The sequence below is a fragment of the Erythrolamprus reginae genome, chromosome 1, assembly GCF_031021105.1.
Source record: "Erythrolamprus reginae isolate rEryReg1 chromosome 1, rEryReg1.hap1, whole genome shotgun sequence".
Classification (NCBI taxonomy): domain Eukaryota; kingdom Metazoa; phylum Chordata; class Lepidosauria; order Squamata; family Dipsadidae; genus Erythrolamprus; species Erythrolamprus reginae.
The window spans coordinates 414,671,429-414,699,266 of NC_091950.1; the positions used below are offsets into that span (position 1 = coordinate 414,671,429).

The 27,838-nt window shown below is 38.3% G+C and overlaps 1 protein-coding gene across 4 annotated transcripts; it reads right to left on the bottom strand.

The window, feature by feature from the left end:
• Nucleotides 1-27,652, bottom strand: VEZF1 (vascular endothelial zinc finger 1). 4 transcript variants are annotated; one of them, XM_070735272.1, is made up of 9 exons: nt 27,363-27,652; nt 15,859-16,556; nt 15,186-15,249; nt 11,978-12,161; nt 9,671-9,712; nt 8,192-8,326; nt 4,042-4,080; nt 2,951-2,995; nt 1-2,359 (listed from the first exon to the last, which is right to left on the bottom strand). In XM_070735272.1, exons 1-9 carry the CDS (start codon nt 27,393-27,395, stop codon nt 1,932-1,934), a joined length of 1,668 nt encoding a protein of 555 aa, XP_070591373.1. In that variant the 5' UTR covers nt 27,396-27,652; the 3' UTR covers nt 1-1,931. The 4 variants fall into 4 exon arrangements, with proteins under 4 accessions (XP_070591373.1, XP_070591372.1, XP_070591374.1 ...); XM_070735271.1 differs by having other exon boundaries at nt 15,838-16,556; nt 27,363-27,645; XM_070735273.1 differs by lacking the exon at nt 2,951-2,995 and having other exon boundaries at nt 15,838-16,556.
• Between the last annotated feature and the right edge of the window lie 186 nt (nt 27,653-27,838).

A 27,838-nucleotide genomic window follows, 5' to 3' on the forward strand; every position in this document is an offset into this window, starting at 1 on the left:
TCTCTACATTTCTGTTTATTGAGACAAACTAATTAAAAGGCACAAACATGGGGCATATGTTTACATGACATTATAACAAACATATACATTAAAAGTGTAGGAATGTGTTCTTTTTTGCTACACAGGAAGTTCCTAAGCTTTTATATATACAAAAGTTGTACAATTTGATGTCCTAAGGTACAAAAGTTCATTTATAAAATTATTTTACACTAAATTCTATTATTTTTCCCCATTTTTACTATGTAGTCCAAGCCCCTAGAACCATTTTCACATAATCTGGACATCAGTCTAACCCGACATTTGCCTCAGAAATACGAAATATGTTGCTTTTACACTGACACGATGGGTATAAACACAAAAACAGTAGACTTCCACCCTCTCAGGCTTGCCAGCATCCCATTAAAAAAAAATTAAAATATTGATTGCTATTGGATTGGCATCCTTGCTCTGAGCAAAGCCTCTCAGTTTTTCCCTTCCAATTATTTCTTATACTGTCTTGGCTATAGGGTACGTCTTTAAAAAACAAAGATTAAAAAAGTGACTGTGACATGATAGCCTAAAAAAATTGCTTCCCTAGATTTTCCATCCTACTTTATGTACAGATAAAATAAACGATGTATTCTTGGGTACTTTAATGGGACTTTTTGGCAGGGAAGGAGAGGATTTCCCTTCACTGGACGGGTCAGTTAATGGAAAACCTCCACAAATCAATAACTATTTGTTAACACAATTAACTAAAAGTACAAATGATGGTTGTCGCTTCTTCTGCAAATATTTACAAAGTTGAAGAAATCTGCACAACACTTGATTAAAAGGGGGAACAAAAAAGGTAAAAAAAAGAAAAGAAACACAAAATAATAAGATGCACTCTCTTGGCTTGTCCTGAAGGGGCATCCTAACTAGTTAGTGGTTAGAATAAAAACTGTATACCATTTTATAATATAAGACCAAAAAAAAAACTTTCAGCGAACAACACCTGCTCTCGTCACATCAGCAGGTTCTGCTTGAGAGTGAGAGTAGACACGTGTTCTACTACACTTCCAGAGTCTTCAAGCTTAAAGCCATTTTTCCATGTTTCAAAGCTCACTGTATGTTCTCTGTAATAAAAGAGTCCCAGCTGGATTTCGACTAGAGGCCGCATTCACGTAGATTTCAATTCCTATTCTACCAGCCACAGCTGTTCTTTGCCAAACATGAAACAGTTCTTTTTTTTTTTTTTAATATGCTGACTATTTAGGTTATATTCCCTTAGGGTAATATGTCACTTACTATTTACATTTCCAAAATACCAGGTCATAATCCCTATTGTTATTTAGAAGTTAGAATGATAAAAGTTACCATATGCTTTGCATATCAGAGTTGGTGTCACTTTTCCCATAGGGAATTTGGCCTGAAATCATCATATTCCCAAAAGGTAAAATGCATAATTACTTAAATGCATTTTTTTAAAAATAGGACCATGAAATGTATTTATTTTTTAAAAAACCCACGCTACAATACTTTCTCAATCAGAGACTCGCAGAGCTGGCCAGTTAGTGATTCATGTCCACACTGTAGTTATGGAAATCTCCATATATGGAGCCTTCTAGTGTTTAGATAGGGTTTTTTTTTCTCATTTACCATTTCCTCAGTTACCATTAATGATAACTTTAAAAAAAAAAAGGTTTAGGAACTGGGCTCAGTTCTCATCTGATCTTCTTCAAACATCATTGCCAGTTTAAAGGAAAGAAAAAGACCCAGAAATAAGTCAACTGAACAAGGATTTGATTATGGTGTTTTTCCCTTTAAACTGGAGCATGATTTTTTTGCATCAAATGAGTTAGCCTGGTTTCGTTACTATGAACTTTAAAAAGGTTAATTGTTCTTAAGGATTTGTTTTCTATTCTTCTTCTTAATACTGCATTAAGTTTTTACTCTAGATTTTTTTTTTTTTACCAGGGGGGAGAAGTTGGCAATGCCTGGGGAAGGAAAGGCATGCTTTCCACAGGTCTCATGGCTATATTTAAAGGGCCAGCTAACGTCATTGGTGTTGGGAGATTCATTGGTGAGGTGATAGTAACTGGATGTGCGATGTTCACTGGAGCAGTGACTGGAGTTGGTAAATTGACAGGTGCGGTGAGTGTTAACGGAGAAGTCATGGACAAAGGGCTGGTTATGGTAACAGGGTGGCCTAAGCTCATTGGGCTGGAGATATTAACTGCGCTCGAAACATTGGCTGCGCTTCTCATATTCATTGCAGCAGCCACAGTGACTGGGTTGGTGATCGTCCCGGAGGCCACCGAGGAGGTTATGTTGAAGGGAGTAGAGAGAGTCACAGGCGTCGGGGCAGCAGTGGACGTTTGACACAAGTTGGCAGCTTCTAGAAAACAAGAGAAGAGATGACACCAAAGTTGTGGCTTGACAAATGGACAGAAGCAGAGAAGAGTCTGAAACACCAAAAGGATAGTCCTTAGAATAAATTTTGATGCAAGCTTTTGCAATGCCAGTCAGCCTTCTCTTATCTACAAACCCCTTTCCCACCGGACATTTTAGACCTTTCCAACTCTAGCCCATTTTGCTGACAGCTTAGGCTACAATAGCAAAAACATACAAATCATAATGCAAGATGCCTATCAGCAATTAAGGGCTTGCAGACATGTTAATAAGCCTGTGTCTCATGTATTCTGGTAAACTGGCAAACTTTACATTAAAAAAAAAAAGCAATGAATATATTATGTGTTTTAATAGTTTCTGCTCATTATACAATAACAAATATTCTCAAGCCTCTGAAATGCCATTATTAAACACTAATTCTACAACCTATAATATCTTCAGTCATGCAATTCATCTGTGTTCAAGACATCTGGCAATTTTTAGTAATAAAAAGAGGGGGATTTGTTCATTAAAGCAGCACAGTATTAGCAGAAAGTCCTCTGAAGAGGAATATTATAAGTAGAGAGAGTGTACATACCGAATGGTACGTACTCTATAGCCTTCTCAAAGTTGTACTGACATTCTGTGAAGGTTTTAAAAAGTCATTATTAGGGACCGATACACAAAGCTAGTTTTCACTATTACCTGCTCATTTCATTTTAAAATAAATTTAACCACAAATCGTGGAATCATTCAGTGTAGTATTTTAGTTATTGTAAAATCCCAGTTAATAATATGAGTCAGAGGTAGGCTGCTACTAGAACGCCTAACTGCGCACAGCTCCACGGCTCTGGAAAGCAAGTGAGGGATCGAGTGTCCTGCACCTGTGCAGGTAGCAAAATCTTGCACAGAGATGCCCATGCATGCGGGGAAGCAAAAAACCTTGCCGAAACGCGCTCGCACACTCGTCCCCTTGCAAGATCTTGCATCCTGCTCAGGAGCGGCAAGCAAAATTGTGCTCAATCCCGCACTCGCGTTCCAGACCTTGGAGCTGCGTGCAATTAGGCGTTCTGACAGTAGCCCACCTCTGAGATGAGTGCATCAAACCCCACCAGTCAGGTAGCTTTCGCCTCACTTAAGAATGGATTCCCTCTGGAAACAGGAAGAATTTGGCTCATACTGTAATACCAAGAGCACTCTGCCACTATTAGAACTAGGAATAACTGGAAAGCTATAAAGTTAGTGTTAGCTACTTTTATATATCAGCACCACCTGCTGGCTATCAATAAAATACTCGTGTTCCCATGGAGTGGGGGGGGGGAGAACTTCTGGTATTAGGAAAACCAACTACACTTGGGAATCTAAGCTTAAACCAATAAACACACAATAAAAGCCATTCATGTCAATTTGGGGAACATCAGATCGTATTTACCAGATGGCAACAACATGGTTTTCGTGAGAAGCCTAGCTAGTGACTCCAGTGTGCATAAGAGAGCAGGATGTGTTTATGAAGGCCAAGAGAATGCAGGTGGTGCACTGCAAGGGAAGGACCCTGGATGCTTTTCATTGTGCTGGGCAATTATTGTGTTCAGTATAGAAACTGCAACCTTTTACCCCAAAATACTTCCAAGGGGGAGAGCTGAAAATCCAGCCTTATAATACAAGCTATATAAATGTATCTGACCCTACCTTGCTTGACCGAAGTTGGCCTCAGAGTCTGTTGACTTTCTGTAATCAAAATTGGGAGGTGGAGGAAAGGTGTTGCAATTAAGCCATTCAATGATACATAATTCTAGTTTTCCCTTTCCCATAACATCATATAGACTGTATTTGTGCATGATAAAGAGGTCTAGCTCTAAAATTCTGGCATGGTGTCAGGTGTTTATGTCTAGCATAATTTAAAGGCTATATTCACGCAGCCAATTCAATCAAGTTACCAAATTGTAATCCTTTTTTCTAAATTTGCTTCATAGTGAATGAGCAGCTAGCCAAACAGCCTGGGTTCTCAGCACATCCATACACACACACAAAACTTTTCAAAATAAACATTAACTGAGCTTAGCAACCAAGTTCTGAGTTGGTTATGCATGGTATGGGCCCGACTGTATGAGAAGATCAATGCAGCATAGTTCTTTCAAGTCTGACCTGCAGGGCTTCTCTCCAATCGTAGTTCCAAATTGAAATTATTTTTTGATCTCACAATGCCAGAGTAGGCACTTAATTTTTCACTACCAAAGTTCTCAGTTGGTTATGCATGTATGAGCCAGAGTGTATGAGAACACCAACATAGCATTTAAATGTCCTGATCATTATGCTCCTTAGAATATTGAGCATATCTAATGGTACTCTATATATCCATGATGGCGAACATATGCCACGCATGCCACAAGTATGCAGTATCGGTGGGCATGTGAGCTCAGGTCTGGCGCCCCATGTGCACACTGGCAAGCTGATTTTTGGACCTTCTGGGCCCACTAGGAGTTGGGAAACAGTTTTCAGCCTCCAGAGGTGGTGGGGGAGGACCCATTTTTTGCACTCTTCAAGCTCCAGAGCCTTTCTAGGAGCCTGGGGAGGGTGAAACACACACCACCACCACCCCGCTGTAGGTCCTCTGAAGGTCCTCTAAAACATTCCATTTGCCAACTTCTGGTTGAACTAGAAGTTCTGTTTTTTTGTTCTCCCCAGGCTTCAGAGCCTTTCTAGGAGCCTGAGGAGGGTGAAAACAGCCTTCTCCCTGGGGGCCCTCTGGAGGCCAGAATTGGCCCATTTTCAAAGTTGAAATGGGCCATTTCTGGCCTCTGGAGGACCTTGGGGGGAGGCTCTGAAGTCTGGGAAGAGCGAAAAATGGGTATGCCATCATGTTCCGGGAGAGCAGGGGAGTATGTGCATGGAATTATGGGCACACACATACACACCGACACCCCCACCACTCCCCCCCTTCGGACACGTGAACCAGGACCTGAAAATTCATTTAGGTGAGGCGGGGAAAGGTGTGCTGAAGGAATTTTATCTGAAAGCAAGAGGGAAAGCAACAGCAATAACATATACAAGCTTCAAGATCCCTTATGTGCCAGGAAGCCAGAGCAAGGAGAACAGTCACGATTTACTGCTTGGGTTTTGAGCAATTTGTGTTGCAACTGGTCTCTGCCTTAGCCATTCAGCTCTACTTTTAGAGATAACGCAATTGTTGCATTTTAGGGTAACAGCTCTGTGGTGCAGCCACCGGTTTGCTGGATTGTGACCTTGTTCAAGTCTCCCACAACTATGTTAGGTCAATGGGTGACTTTGTACCAGCTCTTATCTCTCGTTCTAATATACCCCACAGGTTGGTGGTTGGAGGAGAGTGCTACATATGCTGCCCTGATCTTCCGGCAAAAGAGGTGCAATATCAGTTCAACAGGTAAGACTGCTGAGCCTTCCAGGCAAGAGAATCAGAACCTGCCAACATTGATAATGCCCCTTCTGCTTTCCGACCCTCCTTCTGCTCTCTTCATGCACCTTCCATTAGGATTCCCTCAGTGATTCCCTCTGTCTCTCATTTTCAGAAATTACACAAATGCTTATTCTGCAATCACGTAAAAGAACACTTCTTATACGTGGCAGAGTTTTTATCTATCTTGAGCAAGGGTCATTGCCAACCATCTGCAGGATCCCAAGCTCTCTTCCACCACCACCACATTTTTCTCCTTAAAAAATATTTTTTGTAGCTCAGTGCTGAACTGTGGGGTCCTTTGTAAATTTTTAGGTTTAGTTAACACTGATGATGTTAATTAGTTGGTAATTAAACATCTGCAAGAAAGCAACCAAGCTCAAAAAGCACCAAGGGCCCCACATGTTTCCCCCTTTTTAAGTTGAAGATATGTTCTGCTCTCAGGGAGCTTGGTTTTCTGTAGGTCAGCTCTACTTCATGCTCCAATATCAGCTCCCTGAAAACCGCTGTTCTGTGCATGCAGAGAAAAACAGGGGACCAGACTGCTAAAACTCATCATATGCATCAGCAATAGAATAAAAACACACATTTAGAGGAATTAAGATTTATAGCTAATTTGAAAAATGAATGGACGCTCTTATAATTCAGCATGGTGCATCGTATGTGCTTAAGCAAACTGAATCTGAACTGCAAAAATCCAGGCCATAGAACTCAACAGAGGGCTGTGGTCCAGTTACATTCTCAGTTTAAACATGCAACAAAAATAAGCCTTAAGGTAGGAGCAGGATTGTATGTCTGTGGATGCTCTAAAGATTGCCACATGGAAGAGATTCATTCACTGATGGATTCAGCACATCAAGCATTCAAAAGTAAAACTAAGCAAGGAATATACTCAAATCTATTCATGAAAGTTTATTATCGGCTTCTTCAAAACTCTGAATTTCAATCAAGGGAAGGGGTAAGTTGTGCAGGGAAGAAAAGAAAAGCCAGGCAGTTCCCTTCTGTATTCACATTTCCTCGCCATGTTTAACACAAACGTATTAAGCTCAGTAACATCCTTCTCTACCACTTCTAAAGCAGTGTGGTTTAACACTGGCAAAACAACAAGTCCACTGACTTGTAAAAAAGTAAAAATTAAAACCAAGGCACCAAATTCACCGGGTGGAGAAAGTGTTGGCATTACCAATGTAGAATGCTACAGATCTCTAATCTGCATTGTAGACATTGGGTATGTACCTTTATTTATTTATTTATTTATTTATTTATTTATTAATTAATTATTTAGATTTGTATGCCGCCCCTCTCCGTGGACTCGGGGCAGCTCACAGCAAAATATAACAAATCGTAACAAATCCAAATAAATTTAAAATATTTTAAAAAGTTTTAAAAGAACCCCATTTACTAACAAGCACACACACAAACATACCATGCATTAATTGTACTTATACTTGTTTTGAGATTCTTTGCAGTGAAACTGATATTGATTTGATACAATATAATAAATGCTATTTTAAACATTGAATTAGATGCCTTTGTAAAAATGGCTGCAGCAACTAAAACTATTTTATGTAAGCCTTAACTCTCCCCTTCCCTTGGTACAAAGAGAACAAAGACACAAACATGCATACACACACAATTCCATATGAAATTCTAGTTCTTTCCCATTCTAATAGCTATTGAATACCCTGTCTTACTAGTTTCCAGAATGAAAAGTGAATGGGTCGTAAAAAGGCAACAAAATGCCACCAACTATGGCAAAAAACAAACCCTAGCAAATTTTATTTGTAAAAACAAACAATAGTTAAAGCAACTTTGTAAAACTGAAAGACAGATAGTTGCAACTACAATAAGAGTGGCATCAAGTTTCAAGAATCATGGGGGTTGGATGTCTTCTAGCCAAATTAAAGTGTTTTAGAAAAACTGAAATTATCCACCTTATGAAGAATTATAAACTAGTTTAAGCGTTCAGACTTCCTCCAAGCTGTAGATAATTTTCTTTATGGATGTCTGGAAACCAGTGTGGTAAAGTGGCCCTATCTGTATCAGACTGAAGTGCCAATGAGCAACTTGAACTGACAGCTAGGAGTTTGAGTTTCTGTTTTTCAGAAATCATGCCCTGAACTTGAAAATAGGGCAAGAGATTAAAATTTTGACATAAACAATAGGCAACCTGGTAAGCCACATCATCTCCTGGCCTGGCTTTCATAAAGTAACTGCTTGACATAATCAGGAATTAAAAATCTTTGACAATCAGGCTGATCACCACAATCACCAGAGATGATCAAGTAGCTCTTACCCCCTACATATTTACAGAGCATGAATTTACTCCATGTTTCCTACAGGCTATACTAGTTGTTTATATATATATGCAAGATGAACTCCTAACAGACGGCTGTTATCAATTTTTACCTTTCTTCCTTGCTTTAACTGCTTCTTCCCATAGTCTCAAAGTCTCAACTTGTTTCCCAGGCCAGTTTGTGACATGTTGTTGCTGTGGTTGCTGCTGCTGCTGCTTCTGGTTGTTGCTCTCTTCATTCATACAAGCTGTTCCAGCCACATTATTTTTTAAGAAAGATACAAAAATACATATGGGTACAAATTATAATTTTCTCAGAAAGAAACTTGAAATTAAAAACATTTTACAGACTCTGAACACGTACTAATCCCCCCGTCCCCATAATGAACAACAAAACAAGTGATTTTGTTAGCTCAGCACAAGAACGGTAAGCTTTTGAATGCTTGTTTGGAATCAGAAGGGAACTGTTAAGATATAATCCCTATTGAAGTTTCAACCAAATCTACAAAACTTAAGAGTCTGTCATGACTGAAAGACACGATAATTAAATGGAGTTACAGAAATGTAATATAAGCTAGAATTTATCTTATTCATGTCAAACTATAAGGAGCAGGTATTTTAAATATTCTAGTATTAATAAGAAAGAGGAGGGAGGGAGTTTAAGTAACTTTGTGTCTTATCTAAATTGTACAATTTTAATGCAGAGTGATTTTACCCCCTGCTGAGATACCTCTTAATTTCAGCCACACAAGACCAAATACATTTTAAGCACATTCAAGATGAAAAACTGAATCCCTATCAGTTGACAAACACAGCTTGACCCTTTCTACCCATGAAGGGTTTTAAGATGACTTCCATTAGAAGGGAGACATAGGTAGTCCTTGACTTACAACCACAATTGGGACCTGAATGTCCATTGTTAAGCAAAGTAGTTGCTAACTGACAATTACATCCAATTTTATTGTCTTTTTTTTTTTTGCCATAGCTGTTTAATGAATCCCTGCAGTTGTTCAGTGAGTCAGGTGGTTATTAATCAAATCAAGCTTTCCTCACTGACTTTTCTTGTCAAAAGCCATTTGGGAAGATCACATGATCCTGAAAGGCTGCAACTGCAGTAAATACATGCCAACCGCTGGAATTTAAATCATGCCACTGTAGAGACAATGCAATCATTATAAATATGAGGACTGATTGTAAGTAAAGTTTTTTTCAGTGGCATTGTAATTTTGAATTACTAACTGAACAGTTTTAAGTCAAGGACTACCTGCTTTCCTTCATATACATGTATACTGGAACATTTCTATAATATGGATTTGCCAAAATGAAGCACACAGCCCTAAGAAAAACTGAGTGTGTACACAGAGGTAAGGAGGATGTAGTGAGTCCTTCCATAGTGATCACAGCTGTTGCTACAACAAACAAATGGGAGGCAATAGGAAGTTTCTATCCTAAAGGCTAATACAATTTTTAATATCATTCAACAGAAAATGGAACGCAAACAATCTTTAAACTAAATACAAGTTATCAATCTTGCAACAAGCATTTTTAATCAGCATACTAAAACTTATCAAATTTAAACCATGGCTACTCACACGCAGGAAGATGTAGATTTTCTTGCTTGAAAAAACCAAATTCTGCAATGTAAACAAAACAGCTTTGTATTATTTATTGTCTGAATAATAGGTACAAGTTATATTTTAGATCTGGAGAGCCTGAATGAAATTCCTGTCAAGCCATGAAGCTCATGAAATTTATTCAGCCTAACTTACCTTCCCTGGATTATTGCAGAAACAAAAGATATTCGGAACAAACCAAGATCTGAAAAACTTAGAGGAATGGCAGTATTGTGAAGGACTAGTCCAAAACCCTACACATGAACTTTTGATTACATAAATCCCCATTTAAACAGCTGCATTTCGATGTACATAGATTCCCATTAAAACAGCTGCATTTTTCTTAAGCATAAATTGATATTATTTCATCTATGTTTGGGCAACCATGGAAATAGGGTCAAGATATGAGCCAAAAAGTATCCATTTACACAGATGCTTTCATCAAACGTGATCAGCATAAGCACAAGAAAAGAAAGCTGGCAGACAAGTCTTGTAGGCAACAGGTGGCAGATGTCTTTTGACATGTTCTATAACTGGAAAAAAGCTAGCACACAAGAAAAAATATTCTATTGTAGGTGGATTCCTGTACCATAATTGTAGTTGCAAAACAACTTAAAAAAACCCATGTTCCTTTAGGTACACAGACTATTGTACTGCCTCATCTCTTTATTGTCTCATTCTATTGCATTCAGCAGCCAGAAGTCATTGTAATCCACAAAAAACTAACCTTCATAGAATGCCTGCCTAAACACTAAGCAAAATCCTTATATAAACTAGTTAACTGCTTACAAGCATAGGCTAGAATTCTGCAAATTTTGAATATAACCCTGTTTCCCAACCTTGGGAACTTGAAGATATCTGGACTTCAACTCCCAGAGTTCCCCAGCCAGCATTCGCTGGCTGGGGAATTCTGGGAGTTGAAGTCCAGATATCTTCAAGTTGCCAAGGTTGGGAAACACTGCCCTAATCTACTCTTAGAGGAACCCACAGTAAATGCATCCATAGATCTTGTTTTATTTGCAATCATAGGTTGGTTTACTCTTTTGTTTGCTTATACAGGTAGTCCTCGACTCACAACCACAGTTGGGATGGGAACTTTGAGGTGGTCATTAAGCAAATCATTACTTTAATTATTTTATTTTACATTATTTATTTATTATTTTCTTAATGTTTTTAATGGATTGATTGATTGAATTTCTATGCTGCCCAACTCCCAAAGGACCCTGGGTGGCTTACAACAGGATGATGATGTGGTCATGACTGCACCCAAATTTACAACCCTAGGGAAGTCATTCGGCACATCATGTAGTCCTTAAGCAAATCCGGCCTTTCTGGTTTTGTTTTGTTTATCAGAAGCCAGATGGGAAGGTTGCAAACTGTGATCTCATGACCCTAAGACTCTGCCACCATCGTAAATGTGAGCCAGTTGCCAAGCACTCAAATGGTATTCACGTGACTGTGCAACAGTCCTAACTCTGAGGGGCAGGTTGTAAGCAGTGATGGGCTCCTACGGTCAGGAATGCAGTTCCGGTAGCAAAATTTGGAGCTCCACCCCAGAGCACCCAGTTTGCACTGAAAAATGTTGAAACAAAATGCATAAATCACGCCCACAGTGCGGTAGTAAAAGTTTTGGTAACCCATCACTGGTTGTAAGTCACTTTTTTCTGAGGCTGTTGTAACTTCAAATCATTGTTAAATAAATGGTTGTAAGTCAAGGACTATCTGTTGTATGATCACATTTAGATTTCTAGTTTAGGGATTGAAGGAAATGGAAGGCTTCAGGAAGGAACCAAAGTGAATTATTAGTCTTACAAAGTCTCCAGTAATCTCCAAATCTGCCCCAATGGAACTTTTTACAAATGTCTAACATGACTGGGCATTTCTGCTGAAACAGCTGATGATTTTACCTTTAGTAATATAACTGCATCAGGATGAATACATGTTTTTTCCAAGTACTTGTTCAGTTGCCAGTCATAGCACGCCAAAAACACAGAAGCAGCAAAGACAGCTGAAACCAATCCTTGCACAGATTCCAAACTCTTTGGACAGACACCGCAATCAAAGTTTTAAACCTGGCAGTTTTCAGACTGTTTCTTCTGAGAGGGAAAAAAAGTTTCCAAAAACCTCTCCCATCAATATACATTCCCATCTTTGCCGATCTAGTATGTAAGATACTGGTCCCATCTTATATGACCTAAATCATCAACAGGAGCAGGGTTTCCCAACAATTGCATGCGCTACATCTGAAGGCAAAACAGAGTCATTTTTTAAAAGGTAGCCACTTACTTTTATTGATGCCTTGTTTACAGGTATTACAATTGATACTTTGGCTCTGCCCATGAGTCTTTAAGTGGCTGGTAATATACGCTGCGCTCAGAAGTTTACCACAGATATTACATGACACTTTTCCTTCGTGGCGCACCATGTGAGTTCGCAGCCTGTCTTTGGTAGCAAAGGCAGCTGTGCAGGTCTACACAGAAAGAAACATAAGGTCTAAAGCAGAATTCTCATTTACTAACTTTAATAGTAAACTCTAAGATAAATACCTTGGATTCCCCACCAGAAATCTCTGCAGAGGAATGTAATGCCATTCAGTTCAAAACTTTAATGTACCCCAATAAGTACATTACTATGACATAAGCAATACTATTTAAACTACTCTGACTACCTTCAATGCACAGATAGCCAGATAAAATTAAATTGACCATAGTAAAATACAGCAGTATATTTGTAAATGTTGGGATTAAATAAAATATGTGTAAGAGCTGAATATTACTCAGGTATAAAGAGAATCTCCCATAACAATCTCCTGATAATGCCCCTGGACATGATTTTCCATTGTTCAGTTACATTTTAAAAAGCCAAAAACAGATTGAAAGTCATGAATCACCCTTTATTTTAAATTAAATCATTTAATGGCCAAAATGAGTCATCAGGAACCAGCTTAAAAACACATTGATAAAGCTAAACAGAAGAGGAATAGAGGGTTTTTTTAAAATTAACTTTGTAGATTATTAGTCCACATTAAAAAAAATGCTAGCCTAAACAAGTGCAGAGACTGATATTAGAGGCAAAATGACAAGCAGGACAAAGGAAAAATAATAAACCAACAGAGATAGGCAATCTTTTGATAACCACAGAACTCTTTACTTTTTAAAAGAGAAGGCGCGGTGGATCAGGTGGCAAAGATTGGCAAAGCCATGCTATATCATAAAAAGGCCCTGGATTAGATTAGAGTATAAAATATTTAAAATAGAATAACAGAGTTGGAAGGGACCATGGAGGTCTTCTAGTTCCTGCTTAGGCAGGAAAGCCTATACCACTCAGACCAATGGTTATCCAATCTTTTCTTAAAAACTTCCAATGTTGGAGCATTCACAGCTTCTGGAGCCAAGTTGTTCCACTGATTAATTGTTCTAACTATCAGAAAATTTATCTTTAGTTCTAAGTTGCTTCTCTCCTTGATTATTTTCCACCCATTGCTACTTGTCCTACCCTCAGGTGCTCTATTCTGTTCCCCCAGGTTTAGGAATTTGCTTTTTAATGTCAATTTTAGGTAATTCTAGGTTTCACACTAAATATTCCTTTTGTGCATTTCCATCTTCAAAATTGCTGGAAAGTCCACTAGCCCTCAGGCATTTGAAGGGGAAACTTCCAAGGGCCACTGGTTGCCTACCCTTCTGTATATCTGAAAACAATTCTATCCTCCAGTCAAGTTAGGAATCCTTCTTTAGGTCCTATTAAGACTCCCTAAATAAAACAGATTGTCACTAGTAAATCTAGAATTGTTTAGCTTGATGCAAAAACTACCGAAAATATCTGGTAGCAGCCACAGTAGGGTATCTGAAATGAAACTTCATCAAAAGACTTTATATTTTTCTGAAACTTCTGCTTACTGTCATTATTTTCAATTTTATTATATGTGGATTTACATATTATTTTTGAGGGGGATGTTTTTAACTGGAGGCAATGTTTCTGATTGTTAGTTGTTCAGAGGCATTGGGAATGGGCAGCTGATTCTAAAGGTAAAGGATATAAAAACCCTGTTCCGGTTTTAACTGGTACATGCATGGTTTGAAACAGGTAGGAACATAGAACGCCTTCCCCTTCATATCCTTATATCCCACCAGATTTCCTCACCAAAACTATGAAGAGAAACTGTGTTCACCTTCTTCTATGTAAAGCTCTCGAGGTCCTTCTCCTGGTACTTCGCTGAATGAAGTCTAGCAATGGCTATAAGGAAGGCAGTATTTCTGAATGGGGTACAGGCTTACTGTGTACCCAGAGAATTCTATTTCTACATGAAGATTTTTTTAAAACCTTAGTTATTTTAGATGCCATTACTCACAAGTACTCCATATACTGTAAGGCAACAACAGCAGATTTTAGATATTCTTTTATTGTTGCATTTTACTTTATTTGTACGTTAATCATTGTTGTGCTTCAGCTTTCCCTAATCAGCTGTCTTTCAAAATGCGCTGATAAAGACTATTCTCATTATTATAACCAAAAATGCACACTCAACAGGATAAAAATAGTCCTGATATAATCACCCTAGATTTTGTATTTCCAAGAATAGGGAGTAATCAATTACCTGCTTACTTCTTTTTCTTGAAACATAGAAACAAGGGATCTTAGAGGTCTTCTAGTTCAATCTCTTGCTCAAGTTAGGAGACCTTATACCATCCAAGACAAATGGATGTCCAATCTTTTTAAAAAAACTTCCAGGATGCAGCACAAGTAATTGTGGGAGAATGCAGCCAAACTCTATCTCCAGTCTGACACAACCCATTTTGCAAATGTTGGAAGCTCTTTCACTCCATTTTAGAATGGACCTGCCACATTCATAAATATTTTCTAACATCATTCTTTGAGGAGGGGTTGTCGATTTTAATAATTTACTAATGAAGAGTTTTTTGAGAACTGTAAAATTTGCAAACATTTTGCAAAGCTTCAGTTGGCCCAGAAAGCATCAGTCCAAGTTACTTTTTTTCCCCATGACTAATTTTTGGCTGTGGTTACTCACGCGTGACTTCCGCTGGTCTCATAACTTTTTTCATCCTATTCCCAATAAGCCTTCTTACTCTTTCTGATTCTTATTTAATCAGGTTCATGGGGATAATGCCCAGGCTGAGGCCTTTAACGCCCAATGTATTTTTTTAAAGGATATTTTTCTGAACAAGCTCACTTACTATAATTTCCTTATCAGCGAAGCATTTGACCACTGTCTTTCTTTCCTGACTTTTATTGGCTTTCCAGAGTTGCCTACAATTCTAGTATTTCCTGCTAGTGTCTGTCCATATTAATCAGGCCCAATCCTCTTTATCTTTTAGAGATTAGCTATGTGCTGTCCAAGGGTCATAATAGGGGGCTAAATTTAATACTTGGCTGTGAACCTTTCGTTTTTTTCTAATGATGTCTAATTTCAGAATTTACTAGAGCCGATTGGGTCTCTTAATAAGCTAAGCAATACAGATCAATAAAAACATCTTACTTGGCATTTGAAGGGTCTCTCTGTAGAGTGAACATGTTTGACATGACAACTTAAGTGATCAGGTCTGTGGAAAAAGAAGAAAAGTAGACACAAAAGAGCAAATTGTTACACAAACACAGAATTAATCAATTACTCAAACCAACATCTTGCACCAGAGGAATTTCCCAGATACACAAGCCTATCTCAAGTTTTCTGAGAAAATCTTCATATCACAAAACTTCAGCTACACATATGAGTTTCCTGTAATTATTGTAAACCTCCCCTGAAAAGTCTAAATTGATAAAAATTATCTTAAGCATTATTAACCATTTAAAATGGGAGATTGTCCAAGCAAAATGGAGGCTGTGTGACTCCACAATACTGCTAAATCAATGCCTTACACAGTAATGTCTACAAAAGGTGCTAAAAAAATCCCTGTATCTTTACTACAAGCCAAGCTACATAATTATGAATTTTAAACAAACAGTTATTTCCCACCATTAACAAAGGCTGCCTGCATATTTAAATACAAAGATATTTCTACTGGTATCCTCTTCCCATCTCCATTCCCCCACCCCTTTTTCTTAACTTTCCTATCTCAATTCCTCCCACTCACCCACCCTCCCACCCACCCAACGCGATCACGGAATGAAAATCTAATACTTGAGCTCGCCTGGGATTTTCTACATGGTACCTCGAAAAGCCTTTTCCACAAACACCACAGGTGTAAGGTTTGGTGATGCCACCCTCATGAGACCTCACGTGATAGGTCATGCGGTCCTTCCTTTTGAAGCGCTGATTGCAAATTGGGCACTCAAAAGGCTTCTCATCCGAGTGAGACAGCTTGTGTCTATTTAGGTGATAGACATCCCGGAATGCCTTGCCACACATCTCACAGGCGTGGTTCTTTTTCACGGGCTTGCTGGGCTTCTTCACAGTCTGTGTCCCCGGCATGGCTGTGGCACCAGCACTACTACTTGGGTTGGTAGCGGAGGAAGACGTTGTGACTGTGGATAAGATGCCTGCAATGGTGGAAACCAGCGATGTCCGGCTGTTGTCCCCTGCAATGGTGGAGATTAGGGGCACCATTGTGGCAGGGGCTTTCTTTGGCCGTGACACCAGCTTTATCCCAGTGTGGCAGGATTCGTGGCGCCGCAAATGGTAGCTGTCCCTGAAGGCCTTGCTGCAGTATGTACACACAAAGGAGGTTTTCGGCTTCTCCTTTTTAATCCCAACAATGGCATCTTTTAGTGTTTCAGGTGGGGGCTGAGGTTTCTGTGTTATCGGCAAAGGTAAAATGGGCTTCTGGTCAGGAGGTTCAACAGCAGAGCTCAGGAGAGGCAGCAAACTATTTTGTGCTGCTTGCTGCTGGTGATGTGATGCTTCATGTGCCTGAAATCAAACATTCATACTTTCAGAAGTGGGGGATGCAATGTGCAGTTGATCAACAGAAAAAAACAGACAGCAATCTACAAACACAGATTCAACATAGAATTCTGACTTTAAAAGAAACTGAAGGCACTTAACTGCTAAAATTCTTACATCCAAATGTTTACCATACAAATTACACTAGGAGAGGGGCGGCATACAAATCTAAATAATAAATAATAAATAAATAAATTTTAAAAAGAAGTGTCTAACTGGAAACCAAAAATGATGTAAACTTTTGCAGATGCTGTATTGTATGCCGCCCCGAGTCTTCGGAGAGGGGCGGCATATAAATCTAATAAATTATTATTATTATTATTAGTAGTAGTAGTAGTAGTAGTAGTAGTAGTAGTACTGCATTCCATCCATCCATCCACCCATCCATCATAATCGTACATTTTTCGGTAGCCTTCAGGCTACAAGAACCAAACTTAAAATATTTATGGGGAGGTTAAATGCAATCAACATGATAGCAATAACAAGATCAGAAATAAAATAACAAGAAATAAAGTATGAAACAAAAAGCAAGATGAAATCTGAAACAACTCAGATTTTAAGTTTCCAGAAAGCCAACAAAGAAGTGGTTTGCCTGTCCTGCCCTTGTTCCAAAGCTCCAGTACTGCCATAAAAAAGCAGTGTCACTCATCTCAACCCCACAAATCTCTTGGAAAGTTGGGAGTTACAAAATGTTTTTCCTATCTCTCTTTGGAGCTGAGATAATCAGATGCTAAGCCATAAAGGCTTTATAGAACAACATCAGCACCTTCAATTGTATCTAGAAAACTATTCCATAGCTAATGCAGGAATCAGAAAATCACTGCTAATAGACGTGAGCAGCAGTAAGCACTGCAGCATGAGCTAGCTGCAGCTTCCAAGCATTCTTTAAAGGCAGCCCGATGAAAAGTGCATTGTAATAGTCAAGGTGGGTAGTGATAAAGGTATGAGTTATTGGGGCCAAGTCCTCTTACCCAGGGGCAATTACAATTGGTGCACCAGCTGAACCTAGATATAGGTTTCTCTGACAACAACTCCACTTGATGAATCAGGAACCACAAGTCCAGGAGGACTCCTGAATTGCAAGTGAGAATCCATAACCCTAATCTTACCCAAATTCAGCTTCAACCATTCCTCTCCCAACTGACTCTTACAGCTTCCAGGCATAATCACAACAGCGTCTGCCTTGTAAGCATCTGTCACAGTGCTGAGCATCACAAGGAGACTGATATCATACCTTGAATTGCTGGATGATTTCACCTAAAAGCTTCTTCTTAAAAAGCTAGTAGTACAGAACGGACTCCTGCAGCATCCCAAAAATTAGGGTCTGATCTCTCATTCCCTTCTTTCACATATTGAAGCTACCCACTAAGGAGAGAATAGAACCTATGCAAGACAATGATTCTTTCCCTACCTCATGTATGCAGTCCTATAAGACACTATGGTTGGCTGCATCAAAAGCCACAGAAACAATTAGTAGGGTCATGAAGGACACATTTTCTTCCTCCAGATCCCAACATATCAAAAATACAGGTAGTCCTCAACTTACAACAATTCATTTAGTAACTGTTCAAAGTTACAATAGTTAAAAATGACATGACTGTTTTTCAGAGTTATGGCCTTTGCAGCATCCTTGGCAACTAATGCATACTTATGACTATTGTGGCCCCTTTGGCGACCTTCTGACAAGCAAAGTCAATGGGAAAGCCAGATTCGCTTATCAACTGCAGTGATTCATTTAACAACTGTGGCCAACTCATAAAATGGGGCAAAGCTTACTTAACATTAATATCTCACTTAACAACATATATTTTGGGCTCAATTATGGTCCTAAGTTGTAAAATACCTGTAAATAAAAAGTGCTCAGCAAAATCATCAAGCAACTCTAAATGACACATTTTATCAGAGCCAGATTTGCTGAAAACTATGTAGACATCTTCAAGCATAGCAGATGTATTTTCAGATTTATTTCACAGTTATTTATTTTTATTTATTTTATTTTTAGGATTTATATGCCGCCCCTCTCTGAAAACTCGGGGCGGCTAACAGCAATCATAAACAGTGTACAATAACAATACTGTTTAACAAAGGAAAGTTGTTCTTATACACAACACCTTCAATACAGCTAGAAGTTTGTGCACACCTTTATATAAAATTATCTCCCTTGGGAATTACAGAAGAATCCACCTTTTTTCTATTTTTAGGAAAAAATGTGAATATAACTTTTCAGAAGCCCATCTTCCACTGATTTAATGAAGACAAATGGCTTCATAGCCAACAGAACTATCTATCTTCTGTAGTGAATATAGATTACAGGGAAATATAAAATGAACTTTTAAAAAATATATGACATGATGAATGCCAAGATATTCTGGTGTTCCACAACTCCTACACTCAAAATACTTAGAACTCATTGTTGACCATCAATGATGTAGTAGGCCAAAAATATAAAAGTCCAAGGGGAAAGATTTCATGATCTTTCTTCTTCTCACAAAATATTAAAAAAAGAAAAAAATATGACTCATTTGCCAATGTTTTCATTTTAAATGAAAATTTATAAAATTTAAACTGTTTGGAGATGTTTACACTAAGATTAACACATGAAATGGTACCAAAAAAATTCAGAAATCCATAATAAAGTAAAAACTGTTTGCAATGATAGTACTTCAGATTCAGAAAATGAGACCAATTAGACAAAATCTATTCTGAATTTTGACTTCTGAATTTTTTTTCTCTTCTGAAAATCAGTGCTTTTTTTACTTGTTCAGGATACAAAGTTTAGAGTGCACGGCATTCTTTGTTTTACCACAGCTAGGTTTTTTTTGTTGTCTTCAATGTTAACTTTTTTGACTGTCAGCTTCTCCTTAGCAAGCAAAAAAAATGTTGTTAGAGTTCAGCAGCTGTAGTTTATTTATAATTAAATTACTTTAAAGCAAGTTCAGTCAATAACATTTATAATTATTATATTTCAACATGAAACATATGTTTATCAATCTATTAAGTTATGGATAGAAGTACTGCATTTTCCCCCAATTCTTTTTCTGCTTCATCAAAATTGAACAAGATTTTACATAGTTAAATAGGGAGTTTTTGATCTGAGAGCAGCGCGTTTTTCAGAAGATTGAAGCTGGCAGATGAAGTGATAATAAACTGGAAAAAACTGTTGCTATATAAAGGCAGAGGTAGGTTTTTAATTTTTTTCTGTAGATTTTGGAAAGAGACTATCTTTAAAAAAAACATTATAATTAACCTATTTTGAGAATTATACTATAGTATGTATTACCTGATGGGAGCCAGAGTTTATTTTTAAAAATAAAATAAAATGGGCTTTAAAAATTCTGATGGTCATGGAAAGCAGTGAAGGGACCTAAAAACTGAACATTCCCGTCTTTTGTTATTGTTATCTTATTCTCATTTTATGTTTAATCTGAGTATGCACACCCCAATTCTATTTTTCTATTTAGTTTGAGACAATAAGTTGTGGTACAAATATGTACTTTGTGGGGAAAGGCACAGACATTCTTAATAAGCTTATTTCATATCTATTATACATACTGAACTACTGGCTGGGAAAATTAAAAATTTCCAAAGTAACTCAGCAAAAATGAAAACTATTACATCTCACATCTGCTTTCCTAAGTGAGAGCATTTATAAATTTATTTATTTATTTATTAGATTTGTATGCCGCCCCTCTCCGTAGACTCTTGGCAACTTAAGAAATAGCTATTTTCACTTATAAACAAAACCATGGAGGAATATTTTTTAAAAATATAAAATAAAACGCAATACTCAGCCAAAGAACCCTAGATGATACTACAGTTACATAATTCTACCCACAGTGATTTCCCCAATAAGCCACTGATTTTCTAAACACAGGTGCTCATCATAAAGGGATGTGGTAAGGTGCTCATTACAGCAACCCATCTTTTGATTCCCTGAGGGGAGCAATTTTTGAGTTAATGACTGGGTGTATTTCATGATCTTCAACATATTACATGATCTCTATCTTAATGACAGACTATTTGGTTAACTACAAGTTACGAATGTAATTATAAATATCCAGTTTACTTCATTAGATTGTGAATACATAAGAAAGAATAGCACAATGGTAGGCTTTAGCTTCTGTAGCAAATCCATGAAACAGCCTGGTTATAACCACAGTTAAAGAAACAAAGAACTAGTTGATTCAGTTACTTGCAAATAGACTACCTCTGCTGAAAAGAAATCTAAGGAATATGAATTTGAAACTCACACCTTCAGAAATAATATAGTATAATAGAATGATTATGGCAGTCTAAGGAATTGAAAGAGAAAAATAAGAAATATTCTTTTTGGTCAGCTACTGCTTGGGGGAAAAAATTAGAAGAAAATTAAGAGGTTAGAATTGCAAAATATTAATTTCTAGAACTATTCTAATTAGAGGTTATAATTCCAAAATATTGATTTCTAAAACTATTCTGAGTTTGAAATCTGGAGATCTTATCACTATACTTGGGTACAGACACAAATACATTACAGAATGAGGTATGGTTCAACTAACCTATTTTACAGAGGGTCCTACCACCCAAGAGATACAGCAGATATACCAGTAACGTACACTACTCAAAAAAATAAAGGGAACACTGAAATAACACATCCTAGATCTGAATGAATGAAATATTCTCACTGAATACTTTGTTCTGTACAAAGTTGAATGTGCTGGCAACAAAATGAAATTGATTGTCAATCAGTGTTGCTTCCTAAGTGGACAGCTTCATTTCACAGAAGTTTGATTTACTTGGGAGTTATATTGTGTTGTTTAAGTGTCCCCCCCCTTTTTTTGAGCACTATATTTTGAATGTTTCTTCTATGTTAAAAATATGGAGTTCAAGCAGAGAGAATAGGAAGAGGGACAATTTTCACTGTAATTGCTAACAACATATGTAAGTGAATCTTGTTTCCCCATTGACTTTGCTTGTCAGAAGGTCCCAAAAGGGATCACATGATCCTGGGACACCACAAACATCATAAGTGAGTCAATTGCCAAACATCTGAATTCTGATCAAATGATCATGGGGATGAAGGCAATGGTAGTAAGTGTGAAAAATGACCGTAAGTCACTTTTTTCAGTGCTATTGTAATTTTTAGCAGTCGCCAAATGACTGTTGTAAGTCAAGGACTATCTGTACAGCATTAGCCTTAGTTAGGATACAGTACTGTATGCTTCATGCAAAAAATCAGGCTGAAGACTTGTTAAAGATCTCCCAGAGTCTTGCACTACTGTATATGCATCATCACAAGTTAGTTTTGAAACACTCCATTTCAAAAGCAGTTTATCATGGAACACAGAAGGCTTTTGTTTGACAAAAACTGATTGAATGCCCCACCCCCAAGCTACTTAAAGAGTTCTTTGGATCCCAGCCCCAGTCTACAAAGTGCAACCCTCTCATGAGTTGCATTTCAACAGGATTTTTTTCCACTTGAATAGTCTGATCTAAGTCAAATAGCTCATACTTTTTCGGCACGAAAAGACCAGCTGGTGATCCATAACACGATTTGCCAAGCTTCCACAATCTATTACCCACACTATAAGACAGGAAATGGCAATTGAGTGATTTTGCTCTTCAGCTTTTCTGACTAGTCTTCTGTCTTTGTCTACTACATTTCTGCATGAAAACAGAGATGTAGAAATGAGAAAGCTAGGACCTAGGACAGCTGAAAACATGTTTGTTAATGCAAATATATTTTTCTTTACTGTATTCCAATCTGAAAAATGTGGATAAAAATATGACCAATTTTTTAAAATTTGGCTATTGTTGCTATATATTAGTTAATTGTAATTCCGCCAACACCAGTACTGTTAAAATTAATCACTTACTAGAGATGGGAGAGATGCCTGCAAGCTGTTTTATCCTTTAAGTGCAAGTAGCTTTCAGAATAGGCTCTATACTGAATTCCCATAACCTATTATCGCTACAGATCATTGTTGCCTTAGAAAAATAACAAGGTCTTCAAGCATAGCCTGCATTTCAAAAAACAAGTGTATTTGATAGCATGAATGGTGAATGGTGACCAGAGAATGACCCCAACACAAGGTTCTACTTTCCATGTGGCAGGGCACAATCCATTCAACTTTCTTTCAGCAATGCCCAATGCTGATCAGTACTAGACATTAAAAACCCAGTATTGTTTCTTTGTGCAACTGAAAAATAACTTGATACAGTTCTAGCCCAAGTTCTCCAGCAGCTGATTTCTGACCTAAGAGCAGAAGATACAGAATCTGAAGACAGAAGAGTACAATTCTGTAAAAGACCAGTTCCTCTGGGCAAGGTTCAAGCAGCCATTTGTAGACTCTTGTATGTGTTGCATGTTTGCCTCAAATCTTCACTAATGTCTTAACTCATATTGATACCTTCCATTATAAGGGTTATATGCATATTGACCCAAACCCAAACTGACCCTCTTACTAACTAGTCAAAGATGCCACCCCTTTACTCCAATGCATTCAGCATGTTAAAAGAACTGCATAAATTATTTTGCACATGAAACTGAAAATATCACAATAAAAGTAAAGTTGCTGCCATTCATGTACTACAACCCTATTGCCTGAAGTTGCCAGCTTATTTTGTCTAATGCTAGGCAGGCATTATTTGGACAGCTCTTGCTTCCTAAAACAGAAAATTGTTAACATGTAACCAATTCTAAAAATCTTGTTTTTCTTTATGTTATGCCATATAAGGCGATTTTAAGAATTAATTTGTAAATAAAAGCACTTACAATAGTCTGAAGTATTTTTAAATAAATATTCCTTTGTGTCCTGCCCTCTCCTCTAAAGCCAAACCAAAGATTTAAATTAAAAAGCGTGATTTGATTATATATATTCCATACTTCTTGGTTTTCTATTTTTATGAATGGGATTTTTATAATAAAACAAAATCATGTTTCATGACCTAGAGTGGAAAACTTTGGCACTACAAACTTTTGTAGCTAGAGGCAAAGTTTTTTGCATTGTATCTTGATGTCAGAGTAGCTAATTAGCATCAGTGAATCATACCTGGAATGAGCTATTAGATGCATAATGTCTTATTAACATGCAGCCTGAACTTTCTAGGCAACTTAAATACTGTTTTAAAACACATGTTAATTCTGATATAAGCCAGAAATATATTTCTTTAACTACCAAAAACTATACTAAGTATAAGGAGGCAGAACAATCAGTAGAATTTGCAATTTTAAACCCAATGATCTAAAGATGACTTTAAGAACTGATTCTAACATTTTAAACTATTTACTGTAGTGGAGGATGAAAAAATGCAACATTCTACCTATTGCAGATTTTCAAAAGAAGGTTTGTCAATGTTTTCCAGAAAAGCACCATTGTAGCTCACCACAATCCATATTGTCAATTAGGTAGTTATTTTAAAAAATCCTCGCTATTCAGAGAGGATAGCCATTACTTCCTAATTTATGCAATATTCTCTATTGAGATTAACAAAATTCAGAATTTACCAAATAATTTTTAACTGAACAATACATATACTACATAATTATGAATAATAGAGCATTTCATGCCTACTGTATGTAGTTAAGACTTTGTATGAGTTACCAGATCAAACGAATTTTGTTTTCAAGCTTATGTTCTAAGCCTGTTTCCAGAGACTGGGCACCTAAGCAAATGACTCATCTTGTACTTGGAAGACTTTTGCTTTTAGAAAAGAAAAACTGCAGTGCATTCACCTCAGATTTATTCTTCCAATTCATGTTTTCAAACTGGAGTCATGCTTTGCATTTTAAAAAGAATAGAAAACTAAGTGGGCAAATGACGCAAACTCATAATTTGTAGGGTATTATTTTACCTTCAGGAAAGAGAAGAGGTATTGTAATTAGTATACAGTTTCAAGCTAAAAAAAGAAAATGTATTATAACCTAGGTTCTCATCTGGCTTGTAGATTTAAAGACAAAGTAATCTGGTATGCAGCATTGCTTAGAGAAGATTGATGCTTCCAAATGACTCAACTTCCAAGCTACGTACCATCATTTTTATTTTCTAGAATCCTTAATAGTTCTTAGCAGTCCTTTTTGTAAAGAAATCACAGCTTAACTTGAAGACATGCTTTATCACTTAGTAAATCCAAATTTGATGAGAACAATCTCTGGAATTTTCTCTTGAGCAAGTATTTTTTTTAAGCTAAAGCAAAAAAAAAGCTGAATACATTTTCTTTCAAACGACCCTATCCATCATCTCCACCATCATAAAATCACTTCTGTCCCAATATTAATTTTAATTGGTTTCAGTAAACAGCATCATTCCACAGAATTGTCAAAACATAATCTGTATCTAAGGGATAATTTAAGCTATACAGTATTTCCTAAAATGACTGCCTCTGAATATTGTCTGTTCTTAAGTTGAAGATGTTATCAAGTTATCAAGCAAAAATCACATAAAATAATTTAAAATAGACATCCATGTAGCATTTTCCAGAGGTGCAGCAAAAAGAAACAGGAAAACTAATGCTTTAATTGTGGCAGATTAGCAGAGGAAAAAATAGGTTAAAGGCTAAAGAGGATAATATAGGAGAGCAGAACAAAAGACAACTGAGTAGATAAAGTGGCTGTTTTTAAAAAGAAAGCAGAAGATACAATGAAGCATCTTGATACATGTTTATAAAAAGGGGAAAGGAAGACAAAGTACTGTAGTAAAGCTAGAACTGCAAAGTAGAAAGTGGTTAAGAGATGATCACTTTAAGAGATGAGAACATGAAAAGAAAAAGAAAACAGCAAAATTGAAAGGAAGATGGAATGAAAGAACACTGTGGGGAGCAAAAGAAAGTAATGGTGACAATAACATCTTAGGAGGAGCTGGAGAAATAAAAGAGGAGGGAAAGTACAAAAGCAAAGAACATGGCAGAAAAAAATTGGAGGACCAAGTTGTAAGCAGTGGAAGAGTCTAAATTTGTCATGCGTAGAGATAAGTAGCGCACTTCAAAAATGGAAGACAACAGGAGGCAGCAATGGAGACAAAAGTAGAATACTGCATGCAAAATAAAAGAACCCATCATTCTCATGAACAATGATGATGAAAAGAAAATAGCATAAATAACCAAGAACATGTTTTTAAAAGTGGCAATCAAGGCTAACATTATGTGCAGAAGGCAGAAAATGCAGCAGTCAGAAATTGTGACTAAGTCTAATACAGTACAGATCATCCCCTACAAGCTCATGTGGCACCTTAAAAGCTAATGGGAGTGCCAATGAAAGCAATATGATGGGAAACAACTGCAATTAAAAAATAAGGAAGCATGCAAAGTAAATAGTAAAAGTAAGTAAAAGAAATAAGAGGGGAATGATGCTTTAATATGAAGTAACAGAAGCATCTGGTGACAAGAAAACAATTCAAAGCAAACATTACCGCAGACTGAAATAAAATGTATAGAGAATCTCATAGAGTATATCCGCAAGGGAGGGTGTCAGGAATCCCAGAGAAACAAGGAAAGACAATGATAAAGCTGCCCAAGTACTGGAGGAGAGAGAAAAAAAGCTGCTTGAAAACACAAGATGGAGAGACTCCAACCAGCGAAGTGTGCACAGAATCCCATTTTGCAGTAGACGGGATAAGAAAATGTTGAGTCTTTCATTGAAATGTCGAGAAGGAAGGAAACAATGTAGGAGGAGAATAATACTGCAATCTATTCCTTCACCACCCCCACCACCCCCCATGAACAGGGACAGAGAAGAAAACAAGGAATGCAGCAAATTTTTTGAGTCTAGGAAAAAGAGTAGGCAGAAAACCTCCCGCAGTGGGAATTTGATGAAATCGTTCTGAAGAAACTGGAGGGAAGAAAAATATTTTTTTTTAAATTGCGAGGGGGGGGGGAGAAACGATAGGAGATGGGAGAGCAAGGTTGTAAATTAGCCCCATAAATAAATTAGTTGCAACCTTTCCACCAAAATTAAAGCAGAGGGGAGGAGAGAGAGAGAGAGAGAATCCTGCCCCCTCATTTTTTTAAAAGCAACCCCAACCAGGACTGGACTGGTCCAAAGCGAGAGAAGTCTCCAACCCAAACCCCCCCCCCCAAATAATCCCAAGAACCACAATAAGAGCATTATTATCCTTTTTAGTAAACAACAGAAAAAAGGGAAAAAAGAAAGAAAAAACCAGGGAAATAGTTTGGCGGGGAACGGCCAACGTTATTGGGGAACAAAAGCTTAAAAAGTAACAACCCCCCCAACCCCGTCCAGGACCACACGGCATATACCTCTCCCCGCCTTTTTTCCCTTCTCCCCCCCCCCATAATGAAGGAGGGAAATAAACAGGGGGGGGAGGTCGATCTTAGTTTTGCGCGCGTGCGAAGATTGTAAGCGGGGGGGGGGCATTTCCTCCCACTGGCGCTAAGGGAGGAAAGCAGCTATTTATGGGGGGGGAGATTACAGAGGGAGGGGGGAAAGAGGGAGAAAACGCGCTCCCGTCGGCCTCCCACGGCGCTGGCGAGCGCAACCAGATTCTCCTCCTCTTCCTCCTCCCGCTATTTCTCTCCCCCCCCCCCCCGTCTGCGCTGCGGGAGAGAAGGGGGGGGCAGAGAAAAAGCGAGGGCGCCCGCTGCTGACAGAGGCAGCCGGCCGGATTCCTCCTCCGGCGAAAGAGGCCTAAGCCGGGGGGGGGCACGCTGGCCGCCTGGGGGGGGCGGTTTGGAGGTTGGTCGGTGTTGATGTTGGTTCTAAATAAAATAAAACCGGGGGGATTAAAAAAATTTAAAAGAAAATATTTTTTAACGGTCGGGCGTTGTTCTCCCCCTCACCTGAAAAAGGAACGCGGTCCAATTGGCCTCCATGGTTTTGCGGCCGGGAGAAAGGAAGGGGAGGGGGGGAAGAAGAGGAGGAGGAGGAGCCGTTCGCAGAAGGAAGGGGGGGGGGGGTGAGGTAAAAAATAAATGTCTTCTCGTCGCTCTCTATATAAATGGTTTCTCCTCAGGCCCGGCGGCCTGGTCCTGGTTGGCGGCGGCTCCTCGCCGCGCTCGCTCTTCCTTGCCTGCTTAGCTGGCTGGGCCTGGGCCGCGCTCTCCCCCGCCCGCCCCCCTCCCCGCCTCCCTCCCCCGGGCCCCCAGCTACATGGAGCCGACAACAAAGCACAAGCGGCGGCGGCTGCCTCTGCTGCGGCGGCGGCGGCGAAGGAGGCGGAGGCGGCTCAACATGGCAGCGCCTCAGCGGCCGCGCTTCCGCTAACCCCCGGACTGTACCATCGTCGCTAACGGGTGTGTGTGTGAGAAAGAAGAGA

Coding starts and splice junctions, on each gene's coding strand:
- VEZF1 (XM_070735271.1), bottom strand. CDS start 27,395: ATGGAGGCCAATTGGACCGCGTTCCTTTTTCAG. Junction 12,162..15,185: donor AGAGACCCTTCAAATGCCAA/GTAAGATGTTTT, acceptor CTTTCTGTGTAG/ACCTGCACAGCTGCCTTTGC. Junction 9,713..11,977: donor TAAACAAGGCATCAATAAAA/GTAAGTGGCTAC, acceptor TTTACATTGCAG/AATTTGGTTTTTTCAAGCAA.